This window comes from Chiloscyllium plagiosum, chromosome 18 (assembly GCF_004010195.1).
Source record: "Chiloscyllium plagiosum isolate BGI_BamShark_2017 chromosome 18, ASM401019v2, whole genome shotgun sequence".
NCBI classification, from domain to species: domain Eukaryota; kingdom Metazoa; phylum Chordata; class Chondrichthyes; order Orectolobiformes; family Hemiscylliidae; genus Chiloscyllium; species Chiloscyllium plagiosum.
Window position 1 is genome coordinate 590354 of NC_057727.1, and position 16089 is coordinate 606442.

At 48.0% G+C, this 16089-nt stretch overlaps 1 protein-coding gene across 8 annotated transcripts in view; it reads right to left on the bottom strand.

The window, feature by feature from the left end:
• Nucleotides 1-16089, bottom strand: part of usp19 (ubiquitin specific peptidase 19) — a 173697-nt gene that overhangs the window by 91554 nt on the left and 66054 nt on the right. For all 8 annotated transcript variants that reach the window (XR_006314249.1, XM_043707548.1, XM_043707547.1 and 5 more), the window contains 2 exons: nt 14436-14954; nt 7935-8328 (listed from right to left, as the gene is read on the bottom strand). Coding sequence is in view for 7 of the 8 variants with exons in the window: in XM_043707548.1 (XP_043563483.1) it covers nt 7935-8328; nt 14436-14954 (913 nt within the window). In the remaining variant the exon portion in view is untranslated. The remainder of the gene's footprint in view (nt 1-7934; nt 8329-14435; nt 14955-16089) is intronic.

Below are 16089 nucleotides of genomic sequence, written 5' to 3' on the forward strand. Positions count from 1 at the left end.
AGTGAGAAGGAGCCCAGCTTTGGATAGAGAAGGAGCCCAGCTTGAGAGAGAGGGAAGGAGCCCAGCTTGGGAGAGAGAAGCAGCCCATTGTGAGAGAGATGGAGCCCAGTGTGTGAGAGAGAAGGAGCCCAGCGCGTGGGAGAGAAGGAGCCCAGCGCAGGAGAGAGAAGGAGCTGAGCGCAGGAGTGAGAAGGAGCCCAGCTTTGGATAGAGAAGGAGCCCAGCTTGAGAGAGAGGGAAGGAGCCCAGCTTGGGAGAGAGAAGCAGCCCATTGTGAGAGAGATGGAGCCCAGTGTGTGAGAGAGAAGGAGCCCAGCGCGTGGGAGAGAAGGAGCCCAGCGCAGGAGAGAGAAGGAGCTGAGCGCAGGAGTGAGAAGGAGCCCAGCTTTGGATAGAGAAGGAGCCCAGCTTGAGAGAGAGGGAAGGAGCCCAGCTTGGGAGAGAGAAGCAGCCCATTGTGAGAGAGATGGAGCCCAGTGTGTGAGAGAGAAGGAGCCCAGCGCGTGGGAGAGAAGGAGCCCAGCGCAGGAGAGAGAAGGAGCTGAGCGCAGGAGTGAGAAGGAGCCCAGCTTTGGATAGAGAAGGAGCCCAGCTTGAGAGAGAGGGAAGGAGCCCAGCTTGGGAGAGAGAAGCAGCCCATTGTGAGAGAGATGGAGCCCAGTGTGTGAGAGAGAAGGAGCCCAGCGCGTGGGAGAGAAGGAGCCCAGCGCAGGAGAGAGAAGGAGCTGAGCGCAGGAGTGAGAAGGAGCCCAGCTTTGGATAGAGAAGGAGCCCAGCTTGAGAGAGAGGGAAGGAGCCCAGCTTGGGAGAGAGAAGCAGCCCATTGTGAGAGAGATGGAGCCCAGTGTGTGAGAGAGAAGGAGCCCAGCGCGTGGGAGAGAAGGAGCCCAGCGCAGGAGAGAGAAGGAGCTGAGCGCAGGAGTGAGAAGGAGCCCAGCTTTGGATAGAGAAGGAGCCCAGCTTGAGAGAGAGGGAAGGAGCCCAGCTTGGGAGAGAGAAGCAGCCCATTGTGAGAGAGATGGAGCCCAGTGTGTGAGAGAGAAGGAGCCCAGCGCGTGGGAGAGAAGGAGCCCAGCGCAGGAGAGAGAAGGAGCTGAGCGCAGGAGTGAGAAGGAGCCCAGCTTTGGATAGAGAAGGAGCCCAGCTTGAGAGAGAGGGAAGGAGCCCAGCTTGGGAGAGAGAAGCAGCCCATTGTGAGAGAGATGGAGCCCAGTGTGTGAGAGAGAAGGAGCCCAGCGCGTGGGAGAGAAGGAGCCCAGCGCAGGAGAGAGAAGGAGCTGAGCGCAGGAGTGAGAAGGAGCCCAGCTTTGGATAGAGAAGGAGCCCAGCTTGAGAGAGAGGGAAGGAGCCCAGCTTGGGAGAGAGAAGCAGCCCATTGTGAGAGAGATGGAGCCCAGTGTGTGAGAGAGAAGGAGCCCAGCGCGTGGGAGAGAAGGAGCCCAGCGCAGGAGAGAGAAGGAGCTGAGCGCAGGAGTGAGAAGGAGCCCAGCTTTGGATAGAGAAGGAGCCCAGCTTGAGAGAGAGGGAAGGAGCCCAGCTTGGGAGAGAGAAGCAGCCCATTGTGAGAGAGATGGAGCCCAGTGTGTGAGAGAGAAGGAGCCCAGCGCGTGGGAGAGAAGGAGCCCAGCGCAGGAGAGAGAAGGAGCTGAGCGCAGGAGTGAGAAGGAGCCCAGCTTTGGATAGAGAAGGAGCCCAGCTTGAGAGAGAGGGAAGGAGCCCAGCTTGGGAGAGAGAAGCAGCCCATTGTGAGAGAGATGGAGCCCAGTGTGTGAGAGAGAAGGAGCCCAGCGCGTGGGAGAGAAGGAGCCCAGCGCAGGAGAGAGAAGGAGCTGAGCGCAGGAGTGAGAAGGAGCCCAGCTTTGGATAGAGAAGGAGCCCAGCTTGAGAGAGAGGGAAGGAGCCCAGCTTGGGAGAGAGAAGCAGCCCATTGTGAGAGAGATGGAGCCCAGTGTGTGAGAGAGAAGGAGCCCAGCGCGTGGGAGAGAAGGAGCCCAGCGCAGGAGAGAGAAGGAGCTGAGCGCAGGAGTGAGAAGGAGCCCAGCTTTGGATAGAGAAGGAGCCCAGCTTGAGAGAGAGGGAAGGAGCCCAGCTTGGGAGAGAGAAGCAGCCCATTGTGAGAGAGATGGAGCCCAGTGTGTGAGAGAGAAGGAGCCCAGCGCGTGGGAGAGAAGGAGCCCAGCGCAGGAGAGAGAAGGAGCTGAGCGCAGGAGTGAGAAGGAGCCCAGCTTTGGATAGAGAAGGAGCCCAGCTTGAGAGAGAGGGAAGGAGCCCAGCTTGGGAGAGAGAAGCAGCCCATTGTGAGAGAGATGGAGCCCAGTGTGTGAGAGAGAAGGAGCCCAGCGCGTGGGAGAGAAGGAGCCCAGCGCAGGAGAGAGAAGGAGCTGAGCGCAGGAGTGAGAAGGAGCCCAGCTTTGGATAGAGAAGGAGCCCAGCTTGAGAGAGAGGGAAGGAGCCCAGCTTGGGAGAGAGAAGCAGCCCATTGTGAGAGAGATGGAGCCCAGTGTGTGAGAGAGAAGGAGCCCAGCGCGTGGGAGAGAAGGAGCCCAGCGCAGGAGAGAGAAGGAGCTGAGCGCAGGAGTGAGAAGGAGCCCAGCTTTGGATAGAGAAGGAGCCCAGCTTGAGAGAGAGGGAAGGAGCCCAGCTTGGGAGAGAGAAGCAGCCCATTGTGAGAGAGATGGAGCCCAGTGTGTGAGAGAGAAGGAGCCCAGCGCGTGGGAGAGAAGGAGCCCAGCGCAGGAGAGAGAAGGAGCTGAGCGCAGGAGTGAGAAGGAGCCCAGCTTTGGATAGAGAAGGAGCCCAGCTTGAGAGAGAGGGAAGGAGCCCAGCTTGGGAGAGAGAAGCAGCCCATTGTGAGAGAGATGGAGCCCAGTGTGTGAGAGAGAAGGAGCCCAGCGCGTGGGAGAGAAGGAGCCCAGCGCAGGAGAGAGAAGGAGCTGAGCGCAGGAGTGAGAAGGAGCCCAGCTTTGGATAGAGAAGGAGCCCAGCTTGAGAGAGAGGGAAGGAGCCCAGCTTGGGAGAGAGAAGCAGCCCATTGTGAGAGAGATGGAGCCCAGTGTGTGAGAGAGAAGGAGCCCAGCGCGTGGGAGAGAAGGAGCCCAGCGCAGGAGAGAGAAGGAGCTGAGCGCAGGAGTGAGAAGGAGCCCAGCTTTGGATAGAGAAGGAGCCCAGCTTGAGAGAGAGGGAAGGAGCCCAGCTTGGGAGAGAGAAGCAGCCCATTGTGAGAGAGATGGAGCCCAGTGTGTGAGAGAGAAGGAGCCCAGCGCGTGGGAGAGAAGGAGCCCAGCGCAGGAGAGAGAAGGAGCTGAGCGCAGGAGTGAGAAGGAGCCCAGCTTTGGATAGAGAAGGAGCCCAGCTTGAGAGAGAGGGAAGGAGCCCAGCTTGGGAGAGAGAAGCAGCCCATTGTGAGAGAGATGGAGCCCAGTGTGTGAGAGAGAAGGAGCCCAGCGCGTGGGAGAGAAGGAGCCCAGCGCAGGAGAGAGAAGGAGCTGAGCGCAGGAGTGAGAAGGAGCCCAGCTTTGGATAGAGAAGGAGCCCAGCTTGAGAGAGAGGGAAGGAGCCCAGCTTGGGAGAGAGAAGCAGCCCATTGTGAGAGAGATGGAGCCCAGTGTGTGAGAGAGAAGGAGCCCAGCGCGTGGGAGAGAAGGAGCCCAGCGCAGGAGAGAGAAGGAGCTGAGCGCAGGAGTGAGAAGGAGCCCAGCTTTGGATAGAGAAGGAGCCCAGCTTGAGAGAGAGGGAAGGAGCCCAGCTTGGGAGAGAGAAGCAGCCCATTGTGAGAGAGATGGAGCCCAGTGTGTGAGAGAGAAGGAGCCCAGCGCGTGGGAGAGAAGGAGCCCAGCGCAGGAGAGAGAAGGAGCTGAGCGCAGGAGTGAGAAGGAGCCCAGCTTTGGATAGAGAAGGAGCCCAGCTTGAGAGAGAGGGAAGGAGCCCAGCTTGGGAGAGAGAAGCAGCCCATTGTGAGAGAGATGGAGCCCAGTGTGTGAGAGAGAAGGAGCCCAGCGCGTGGGAGAGAAGGAGCCCAGCGCAGGAGAGAGAAGGAGCTGAGCGCAGGAGTGAGAAGGAGCCCAGCTTTGGATAGAGAAGGAGCCCAGCTTGAGAGAGAGGGAAGGAGCCCAGCTTGGGAGAGAGAAGCAGCCCATTGTGAGAGAGATGGAGCCCAGTGTGTGAGAGAGAAGGAGCCCAGCGCGTGGGAGAGAAGGAGCCCAGCGCAGGAGAGAGAAGGAGCTGAGCGCAGGAGTGAGAAGGAGCCCAGCTTTGGATAGAGAAGGAGCCCAGCTTGAGAGAGAGGGAAGGAGCCCAGCTTGGGAGAGAGAAGCAGCCCATTGTGAGAGAGATGGAGCCCAGTGTGTGAGAGAGAAGGAGCCCAGCGCGTGGGAGAGAAGGAGCCCAGCGCAGGAGAGAGAAGGAGCTGAGCGCAGGAGTGAGAAGGAGCCCAGCTTTGGATAGAGAAGGAGCCCAGCTTGAGAGAGAGGGAAGGAGCCCAGCTTGGGAGAGAGAAGCAGCCCATTGTGAGAGAGATGGAGCCCAGTGTGTGAGAGAGAAGGAGCCCAGCGCGTGGGAGAGAAGGAGCCCAGCGCAGGAGAGAGAAGGAGCTGAGCGCAGGAGTGAGAAGGAGCCCAGCTTTGGATAGAGAAGGAGCCCAGCTTGAGAGAGAGGGAAGGAGCCCAGCTTGGGAGAGAGAAGCAGCCCATTGTGAGAGAGATGGAGCCCAGTGTGTGAGAGAGAAGGAGCCCAGCGCGTGGGAGAGAAGGAGCCCAGCGCAGGAGAGAGAAGGAGCTGAGCGCAGGAGTGAGAAGGAGCCCAGCTTTGGATAGAGAAGGAGCCCAGCTTGAGAGAGAGGGAAGGAGCCCAGCTTGGGAGAGAGAAGCAGCCCATTGTGAGAGAGATGGAGCCCAGTGTGTGAGAGAGAAGGAGCCCAGCGCGTGGGAGAGAAGGAGCCCAGCGCAGGAGAGAGAAGGAGCTGAGCGCAGGAGTGAGAAGGAGCCCAGCTTTGGATAGAGAAGGAGCCCAGCTTGAGAGAGAGGGAAGGAGCCCAGCTTGGGAGAGAGAAGCAGCCCATTGTGAGAGAGATGGAGCCCAGTGTGTGAGAGAGAAGGAGCCCAGCGCGTGGGAGAGAAGGAGCCCAGCGCAGGAGAGAGAAGGAGCTGAGCGCAGGAGTGAGAAGGAGCCCAGCTTTGGATAGAGAAGGAGCCCAGCTTGAGAGAGAGGGAAGGAGCCCAGCTTGGGAGAGAGAAGCAGCCCATTGTGAGAGAGATGGAGCCCAGTGTGTGAGAGAGAAGGAGCCCAGCGCGTGGGAGAGAAGGAGCCCAGCGCAGGAGAGAGAAGGAGCTGAGCGCAGGAGTGAGAAGGAGCCCAGCTTTGGATAGAGAAGGAGCCCAGCTTGAGAGAGAGGGAAGGAGCCCAGCTTGGGAGAGAGAAGCAGCCCATTGTGAGAGAGATGGAGCCCAGTGTGTGAGAGAGAAGGAGCCCAGCGCGTGGGAGAGAAGGAGCCCAGCGCAGGAGAGAGAAGGAGCTGAGCGCAGGAGTGAGAAGGAGCCCAGCTTTGGATAGAGAAGGAGCCCAGCTTGAGAGAGAGGGAAGGAGCCCAGCTTGGGAGAGAGAAGCAGCCCATTGTGAGAGAGATGGAGCCCAGTGTGTGAGAGAGAAGGAGCCCAGCGCGTGGGAGAGAAGGAGCCCAGCGCAGGAGAGAGAAGGAGGCCTTACTAAAGTCCATGTATATGACATCAACAGCCCTTCCTTCATCTATCAACTTGGTCACTTCCTCAAAGAACTCTATTAAGTTGGTGAGGCACGATCTCCCCCGCACAAAACCATGTTGCCTATCACTGATAAGCCCATTCTTTTCTAAATATAAATAGATCCTATCCCTCAGTACCTTCTCCAGCAACTTTCCTATCACTGACGTCAGCCTCACTAGTCTGTTGTTACCCGGAATATCCTTACTACCCTTCTTGTACAGGGGGACAACATGAGCAACCCTCCAGTCCTCCAGCACCTCACCTGTGTTTAAGGATGCCACAAATGTATCTGTCAGGGCCCCAGCTGTTTCCTCTCTCGCCTCCCTCAGCAACCTGGGATAGATCCCATCCAGTCCTGGGGATTTGTCCACCTTAATAACCTCTAGCCTACCCAACACATCATCTCTACTTATGTCAACGTGATCCAGACTAATCAAACTTCTATCTCCAATCTCGAGATTCATCATGTTCCTCTCTTCCGTGAACACTGATGCAAAGTAATCATTCAGAATCTCACCCATTCTCTCAGGTTCGACACACAGCCTTCCTTCATTATCCTTTAGTGTACCAATCCTTTCTCTAGTTACCCACTTGCTTCTTATACAAGAATAAAATGCTTTGGGATTCTCCTTAATTCTGCTCGCTAAAGCTATTTCATGACCCCTTTTAGCCCATTTGATTCCTCGTTTAAGATATGTCCTGCTCTTCCGATATTCTTCCAGGGCCGTTCTGTTCATAGCTGCCTAGACCTTATGTACGCTTCCCTTTTCCTCTTGGCTAGTCGTACAATTTCTCCCGTCATCCACGGTTCACAAATATTGCCCTTTCTATCCTTTGCCTTCAATGGGATATGCCTATCCTGCACTATCTTTGAAAGTCTCACACATCTCAAATGCGGACTTCCCTTCAAATAGCTGTGTCTAATCCGTATTTCCCAGCTCTGCCTAATTTTGATATAATTGGCCTTGACCCAGTTTAGTACTCTTCCCTTAGGACCACTCTCTTCTTTATCTACGAGTATTCTAAAACTTACAGAATTGTGGTCACTGTTCCCAAAGAAACCCCCCACTGCAACTTGTACCACCTGTCCTGGCTCATTCCCCAGTACCAGGTCCAATATGGCCCCTTCCCTTGTTGGATTATTAACATACTGCTCTAGAAAACTTTCCTGGATGCTTCTTAGAAATTCAACCATCCAGACCTCTGACAAGCAGTGCCTGCCACGGTGCCATGATCCTGGCAACTGCTGCCCTCCCCTGGTGAGCGATCTCCCCCAGAAGTATCTAAACGGTATACCTATTTTGGAGGGAGATGATCGCAGGGGACACCTACACTGCCTTCCTACTCTTTTTCTATCTTTTGATCACCCATTCACTGTCTTCCTCAGCAATCCTAACCTGCGGTGTGACCAATTCACTAAATGTGCTATCCACGACCTCCGCAGTATCACGGATGCTCCACAGTGAGTTCATCTGCAGCTCCAGAGCAGTCATGCGGTTAAATAAGAGCTGTAGCTGGACACACTTCTTGCAAGTCTAAGAGTCAGGAACGTCAGACACGTTCCTAAGCTCCCACCATCAAACAAGAGGCACATGCCTCTTTCACTTGCAGGAGACACCAAAACTGTAGCCTGTAACATCAATACATTTAAGATAGCAGCTAAGTATGAGAGCAACAGTACCAGAAAGATGTTTTGATGGAGTTAGATGCAGTAAGTTGGAGGAAATTCATGTGAAGCCTAACAAGAGGAGACTAGGACCCGTGGACACAGCCTTAGAATTAGAGGGGGTAAATTCAGAACAGAAATGCGGAGACATTTCTTCAGCCAGAGAGTGGTGGGCCTGTGGAATTCATTACCACAGAGTGCAGTGGAGGCTGGGACGCTAAATGTCTTCAAGGCAGAAATTGATAAATTTTTGATGTCACAAGGAATTAAGGGCTACGGGGAGAATGCGGGAGTTGAAATGCTCATCAGCCATGATTGAATGGCGGAGTGGACTCGATGGGCCGAATGGCTTTACTTCCACTCCTATGTCTTATGGTCTTATCTCAAATTATTTGGGTTGATTAGCTTGTTTCTGATTTATATTCATTCTTTGCATCAGGATTTAATGGAAAAAAGAAAACTGGCAAAAAGTCAAGTGTTTCCATTCCAGTTTTCTGTATAAAATATTTTAAGATGTGCAAAAACATAATTACCTTCAACTTGTTCCTTGGCATGCTCCTTTTTCTGACTGGTATTGCCCACAGCTGAGCTAGGCGGTACAGCAGCATCTTCCACAGGTCTTTTCATTGGAAGTATTTCTCCAGTTATTTCTTCAACAGAGTTCACCTGCTTTCCAAAAGATGTTCCAATAGTGTTCTTGTGCTGAGAAGGGCTCGGAGTCGCAGGTTCCTCCAATGCGGTTTCAGAAACCCCAATCCTGTCTCCAGCAGTTTCCAGAGTTTCAACCTCTGCTGCATTCACTATCTGTTCCATAGGAACACCTACATCAGCTGAAGCCTTTGCCACAGCCTCACAGAGAAAACCAGCTGTTATAGCACTGACATCCTGTTTCTTGGGCAGCAGTTTCTCTTTCTCAGTCACATCGATCTTTGGAAAGAAAATACAGGCATTATTGTCACTGTCGATTTAACTGGTGTTTGACTCAACACTTCTAGGCCAGTTCTTCAGGAGATCAGGTCAGGAAGACAAAGACACTTTGACTACTTCTTTCCTGAATGTAAATCCATTTTCCACAAGGTGCATTTATATACCTTTATTATAAGGCTACATCCCAAGGCACTACAGACGTGCTGGGTGACAATAGAGATGGGAAGGCAGGGGATCTTTCCATTCCTGCAACAGCTGCTCACTGCATTCATTTACCCACTCTGATAAAACTGTCCACCTGTCATTTACCTTATCCTTTGTTTAAAATAAATCCTGGACTTTTGAACCAAATCTGTCCAAGTATGGTTTAGTTTCACCTTTTTGATGCTGCTTAGCATGCTGTATAACCTGCCTGTGGCCAATCAGAAATGTGTTTTGATGGAGCAGGGGTTCTCTCCTGTAAGCTCTCCTCTGACAACTGGGAGCAGCCTCATTTGATTTCTTCTGCAATCTCACTTGGGCACAGATATCCTTTTACATTTTTATGCCCATGTCTGTGCCCATGTCTGCGCCCAGTAATTTATGTGCACCTTCCCAGGGTTTTGCACAATTTTAGCACATTTCCCAGCCACTCACTATCCTATCTGCTTTATTTACTGGCAACTCTGTTCAGAAAAGCTGGAAAAATCAAATATCTCTAATTCTCTTTCAACATCATAACTGGGCCAGTTCTGTCCTGGCCATTGAGAACTTTAGTCCCAACACACAGCTTTTTATGAAAAAAATTTCATTGATCATTACAAATCTAATGACAACCAATGAGACTACTGCAGCAAATCGTCCAGGTATTGGATCAAGAGGCTAAATTCAGATCCTGACAAGTGCGAGACTGTAAGAATATAATTGGCTTACAATATAAAAGCGATACTGATTCACCAATATGATTCTACTATTTGTGCACACATGAGACTTTAGGCCACACAGCAGTTAAGATACTGCCCTCTGATGTGACCTTTGCAGAACAATTAGAAATGGGCAAAGACCATGGTCACAGCAACACTGTCCAGAATCCAGATTTATACTCAAATTCCAGTCACCATCTCTGTAATTGGCACTTTTAATTAGGGTGGCAAATACTAATGCGCCCATTTAAACTTTTAAAATTATATCCTGTTAGTTGTTTAAATGTTAATAGATGTGCTTAATGATAAAGATTCCTTGAAGCCCTATATTTTAGAACAATCCAGTGGTTCCATATTGGAAGATGCAGGTCTGGTTCCACTGAACCAATCCTAATCCTAATCTCAGTTTTAAAAGGCTTGAAGTCTGTATCATAAGAAGTTGTACAAAGTGTATTTAGGGCAAGATGCCTCACAACTATTCTGAGGAAGGTTCATTGGATTTGAAATGTTAACTTTAATTTGTCTTTAAAAATGCTGCTGCTGAGCTTTTCCAGCATTTTCTGTTCTTGCCTCACAACTATGCTAGGTGGAAATTGCTGCGAATGGGCATTGAAGACAGAGTGTAAAATGGTTAGAGTCCAGCATCCATTACACTAGTGGGATGGTGAAGAGGTGGCGGCAGCCTAGCTCCCTCAGTAATGGTGGAAACCACGTTTAGATCCCCATGAACCAATGGCCAAACAGGTGCAGTAACTTGCCAGACATGATCGCTCCGCAGGGTAAACCAGGCCAATTGTGTATTTCAAAAAGCACTCCTGTTCAATTTTCCATTTGCAGAATACAGGTGTACTCCCTAATCTGAAAACAACGCACAAAATCCCAATACGCTTGCTGCATTTTTTCCATGTGGCAGTACGTCTCAAAATATTTAAAGCCAGTGAACGGAATTAAGTGCAAAACATTAATTGGAAGTTCAACACTCATTGCTTAACCATTTACTATTTTATATTTCTGCTGCTAACAGTCGAACTGTATTAATTGATAAGAAGCCAATTGACAACAGGAAATAAAGGCAAATCCTTACAGTTAACTACTGATGGTCAAACTGAGCAAAAAAAAAAGAATCAGGAGAGTCAACACAATCAATTGGAAAAATCTTCATCTAAAGCACAGAAATGGTGTATAAAAACATAGAAGTTTTGTTAAAACTATACAAGGCATGAGTCAGATCACAGTTAGAACACGGAGCAGTTTGGGTCCCTCTCCAAGGGTAGATAAATTGGCATTTGAAAGAGCTCAAATAAAGTTCACTAGGTTGATTCTGCGTATGCAGGGATTTTATGAGGAGACGAGGAGAGGCTGAGTACGTTGGGCCTGCGCTCAGTGAAGTTTAGAATGGGAGGAGACTTTACCAAAACAAAATTTTTTTTTTAGGGGTTTGATAGGATCAATGTAGAGGTTGTTTTCCTCTGTGGGAGAGTCCTTGAAACAGAGGGAATGATCTCTGAATAAGAGATTGCATATTTAAAATAGAGATAAAGCATGAATTCCTTTTTTCTCTTAGAGGTAGTCAATCTGTGGAATTCCTTACCATGAAGGTCTGTAGATGCTAGGCTAGTAAGTATATTCAAGGTCAAGGCAGATTTTTAATCAGCAAGAGAATCAAGGGTTATGGGGAGAAGGCTGAAAACTGGAGTTGAGATTATCAGGTCAGCCATGATCTCATGAGCAGACTTGATGGGCTGAATGGTCTACCTCTTTCTATTTTTATGGTCTTATAGAAGTACCCAATTTATTTTTGGTTGAGTATAAAGAAGTTATTAAATAAGAAGTGAAATGATATATATCACATCAGAAAGCAATAAAAATAAAGGAATGTGACTGTCAATTGAGCTGGTGCAACATACAATAGAAGCTGAACTACAGCAAGAGGCAAAGTAGGAAAAAGAATGGTGTTTGTTGTGCTGTTGCCATGACTGTGAATTTATGAAATGTCCCACAGAGACCAAGTCCCTGTATCATCATTAACAGAATGACTATTATTTAGCTATTTCCTCCAGCACCTGAAGAAACACATGTTAGACAGTGCACATTAGCATAAAAACAATATAGTCTGCCAACTCAATGGTTTTGTTATGCAGATCAAGGAATAATCTCTTCTCCTTTTCTTAATCTGAGAAAATTAAAACCAGTTTTAACTTTCCATCTTCAATACAGAATTTTTTCAGACTTATTTTCTAAGTCTACGTGCAGCACTCTGCTGGAGGTCAGCCATCCTACCCCACCCAGGCAGAAGCGTGCTATGAGCGTAGTGGCAAGTATTGGTTCGAGTGTAAACCTGGTGAAGAAGCTTCTCCCGATTTTAAAAAGAAAAAAAAATTGTATCTTGTATTTAACACCCCAACACTTACAATAATTCTATGTTCTTGTTAGGACTGGAAAAATCATTAACATGCCACCGCTGTTTAAAAAGGGGAGTATAGCAAAAGACAGAAAATTACAGACCAACCAACGCAGTAGAGGGTAAGATCTTGGAATCCATTGTGAAGGATGAGATTTCTAAATAGTTGGATGTGTATGATAAAATAGGTTAAAGTCAGCATGGTTTCATCAAGGGAGGTCATGCCTGACAAATCTGTTAGAATTCTTTGAGGAAGTAATGAACAGGAGAGCCAATGGATGTTATCTCCCTGGACTTCAAGAAGCCTTTGACAAAGTGCCACATGGGAGGCTACTGAGTACGATAAGGGCCCATGGTGTTAGAGGCAAAGTGATAGCATGGATAGAGGTTTGGCTGTCAGGCAGAAAGCAGAGAGTGGGGATAAAAGGGTCCATCTCAGGATAGCAGCCAGTGACTAGTGGTGTTCCGCAAGGCTCAGTGTTAGGACCACAACTTTTGACTTTATACATTAACGATCTAGATGAAAGACCCGAGGGCATTCTGGCTAGGTTTGCAGATGACACAAAGATCGAGGGCAGAAGGGTCTGTACTGCGTTGTAATGTTCTATGCAAAGATAGGTGGAAGGTCAGGTAGTATTGGGGAGGCTGCAGAAGGATTTGGACAGGTTAGGAGAGTGGGCAAAGTGGCAGTATATGGAGTACAATGTGGGCAAGTGTGAGGTCATGCATTTTGATTGGGAGAACAGAGGCATGGACTATTTTCTAAATGGGGAGAAAGTTCAGAAGTCTGAAGTGCAAAGAGACTTGGGAGTTCTAGTCCAGGATTTTCTCAAGGTAAACTTGCAGGGTGAGTCAGTAGTTAGGAAGGCAAACGCAATGATGATGTTTACTTTGAAAGCACTTGAATATAAAAGCAGGAATGTACTTCTGAGGCTCTCTAAAGCTCTGGTCAGGCCACGTTTGGAGTATCGTGAGCAATTTTGGGCCCCATATTCAGGAAGGATGTACTGGCCCTAGAGCTGGTTCAGAGGAGGTTCATGAGAATGATCCCAGCAATGAAAAACTTAACACAGGAGGAACGTTTCAGGACTCTGGGTTTATACTTGATGGAGTTTAAGGTGGAGGGGAGATCTAATTGAAATATACAGAATACTGAAAGGCCTGGACAGAGTAGATGTTGTTAAGATATTTTCATTGGTCGAAGACACTAAAACCCAATGGCATAGCCTTAGAGCAAAGGGAAGACCTTTTAGAATGGAGATAAGGAGAAACTTCTTCAGCCGGAGAGTGGGGAATCTATGGAATTCACTACCACAGTAAGCTGAGGAGGTCAGGTCTTGAGTATGTGTAAGCCTGAGATAGCTTGGTTCTTGAGTATCAAGGGGATTAAGGGTTACGGGGAGAAATCGGGAAAATGGGGTTGAGAAACTGATCAGCCATGATTGACTGACAGAGCAGACTCGATGGGCTGAATGGCCTAATTTCTGCTCCTCTGTCTTATGGTCTTATTTAGGAAACACTGGCAAGTCCTCAATTATTTGTAATCTCAAGTTGCTGAGTCAAAGTGATGGGCTTCAACTCCCAGACCTTACAGAAATGCTGCTCATATTCAGGCAAGCAGTCAGTGAATTAACTAACACCTACACTTCTAACACTGAACATTTTATAATTAAAATGGAATCAGTACAAATCCAACTGTCAGTGTCCTTGGATTATTTGCACTTTTAAAGTTATGATTGTAGAACAGAACTTTCCAGCAAATATGTCATAGGTCCAACATCAAGCACCGTGAAATTAGCAGAATGCTTGATGTGGTCCAGCTAGATATGAAAAGTCTTCTTGTTAAGCTCAGAAATTTGAAGACATTGTCTGACTCCAACCACAATAGATGTCACTGATCCTAGTCAAGGCCTTCTCTGATTGAAAAGCATTAATGCGACATTTTGAATGTCAATTAAAATCTCAGAGTCCCTTCCAACTCAATCCACAGCTATCTTGTCACATTGAGTACTTATGACCTTTTTTCTCTTCCTAACTACAACTCTTGGCAAACGGTAACGATGAATTGCATTGGCCACTGTATGTCTAATTAACATACTTGACGGCAAAAGAAATTCAAACACAAAGGGACTAATTAAGCATTTTGATTAAACCCACTTAAAACAAATTCCCAGGATGTAGGAGTCACTGGGCAGGTCAGCATTTATTCTCATCTCCAGTTGACTGTGGCACTGGTAACAGGACTGCTAAAACAACGCAATGGTTTAGATACAATAGTGTATTGCTCAACCAATTCTGAGGACAATTCACATTTCAGTAAATTGGTATGGGTCACAAAAACTACAGTAAGAACAGCAGGTTTTGTTATCTAAAGTGTCATGTACTTAAGTCTGCTGGATTGTCACTAAGAATCCAAACACATGATATAATGACATCAGTATCCATTTTGGGCCAGAAAGTGCTCTAGTCTAACCTTGTTGCCTGCAGACTGAACACCACCTTAATAAAGCTCCTGCTGTTTAACACTTTGGTTTCCTGGTCCTTGGAATTTAAAGGACATTAGTGAAGAATTCAGGCTTGAAACATAATCAGGCAGCTTCATGCTGACTTTTACTGATCTAACCACTTTATTCCAGATATTGCTTATACCAAAATTAACTCTGAGGTGTGGACACACATTCTGCTGGATTATTAAGCAAGATGTGTAATTCAGTGACAGATCCGTATACTATCAGATTCACATCTAATACGAAAAGATCACCATTCGATTAAAAATTGAAGTGCAACTGTCTCAGGCAACATACCTCAGCTTTTTCAGCCGATGCTCTGGCAGCATTTACCGTACCACTTTTATCCTCCATGTGCCAGTCTCCCTGGGGACCACGGCCATTTCTCTTCACTTTATTCTCAACCAAGGGGTCAGTCAGTCCTCCATCAGCATCACTGGTACTCAGTTCACTTGTTAGACTTTGTGGACATACTGCAGACTTTATGTCCTGCTCAAGACAAACAGTATCCACTCCTTCTGGGGACTTCACTAAAACAGTTTGTGTTGGAACTGGCTCAGGGATGGTTGAAGTGTTGCCTGGATCCTTGCATTGGATGGTACGCTTCACCCCAGGTTCGGGAGGCGATTCCATCTTTCCCGACACCTTCACGTTGATTGGACGTTTCAGCCTGCGCTCAGCTTTTGTTTTCCGCTTCTCAATGCTGTCAGAAGATCCTCCTGGTTTCACTTCTTCAGTGACTTCTTCACTGAACAAAGCCTTCTCCTTCCCAGTGTTTCTGGGCAGAATCACAGCAGTCTGTTCTTTACCCTTCTTCTGTAAAATGCAATCAAAGGGGGTAAATATAAAACATACATTCACCTATTACATTTTAAAGAACTAGAATCTTTCTGCATGTTAGGTCCATCATACCTGTGAAGAACTATCCAATTTGTCTCACTCCCCTGTTTTTTCCCCAAATTGTTTCCCTCTGCAAGTATTGACTCAATTCTCACTTGATGTTTACAACTACATCAGGTTCCACCATCCTTTCCAGCAGTGCCTTTCTCAGCATGATCTGGTGCTTAAAAAACAAATACAGTACCTAATTTCTCCTCTGGCACATTGGCCAGATGTTTTGGCAAGCCAATTGCTACAGAGATATCTGCATGTTACATAGCTGACTCTGACTGTCAGGTATATGGATGGGAACAGCCTCGTGTGATTAAAGCAATCTAAAAACAAGACAAGATAAAAAACACATTCTTGGAGCTGCAAACAATGACAATCGGAATCACTTGTCTCTGATTATCGAGATCCCATTTCTACATGAAGTGCCTTGGGGCAAAGTGGACTGCAACAGTAGTTGCAGAACTTGGCTCAATGAAATAAACTGGCATGCAAATTCATTGTAAAATTCCCATTGCAACTCCAAGGGGCCAACTTGGGGATAGCCAATGACTGCATCACCATCATGCAGTACTGAAGCAGCCCAATTTGTGGTTCTTCCATTACTGACAGACCTATCCAATTAGCTCCACCACCTCTATCCTTTCCCTACAGCTCTGCAAATTTTGCCTTTTCAAAATTTTCTCCATTTTCATTAGAAAATTCTGGTTTCCACCATCCAGACCATAACTTATTTTCTTTATATGTTTTTGGGATGAGAGTATAACCAGCCATGGCAGCATTTATTGTCCTTCCCTAAATGACATGAGATGTCATAAAAGAATTCACATCAGCTGATCAGTGTCAGGTAGTAACAAGTTTGAAGACATGTAATTTTCATTCTATATTTAGGAGCTTAGCAGCAACGGAGGCTCGTTTAGGTACAAAAAAAGATACAGAAAATCATTTGATTGTAGGAAAGATCAAAGTCCCAGATCAAAATATAAAACAAATGCATCCATTATCCCATATTAACTGGACATCATCACTCCTGATCCTTCGTTTCTTCCCCGCATTACTTTTT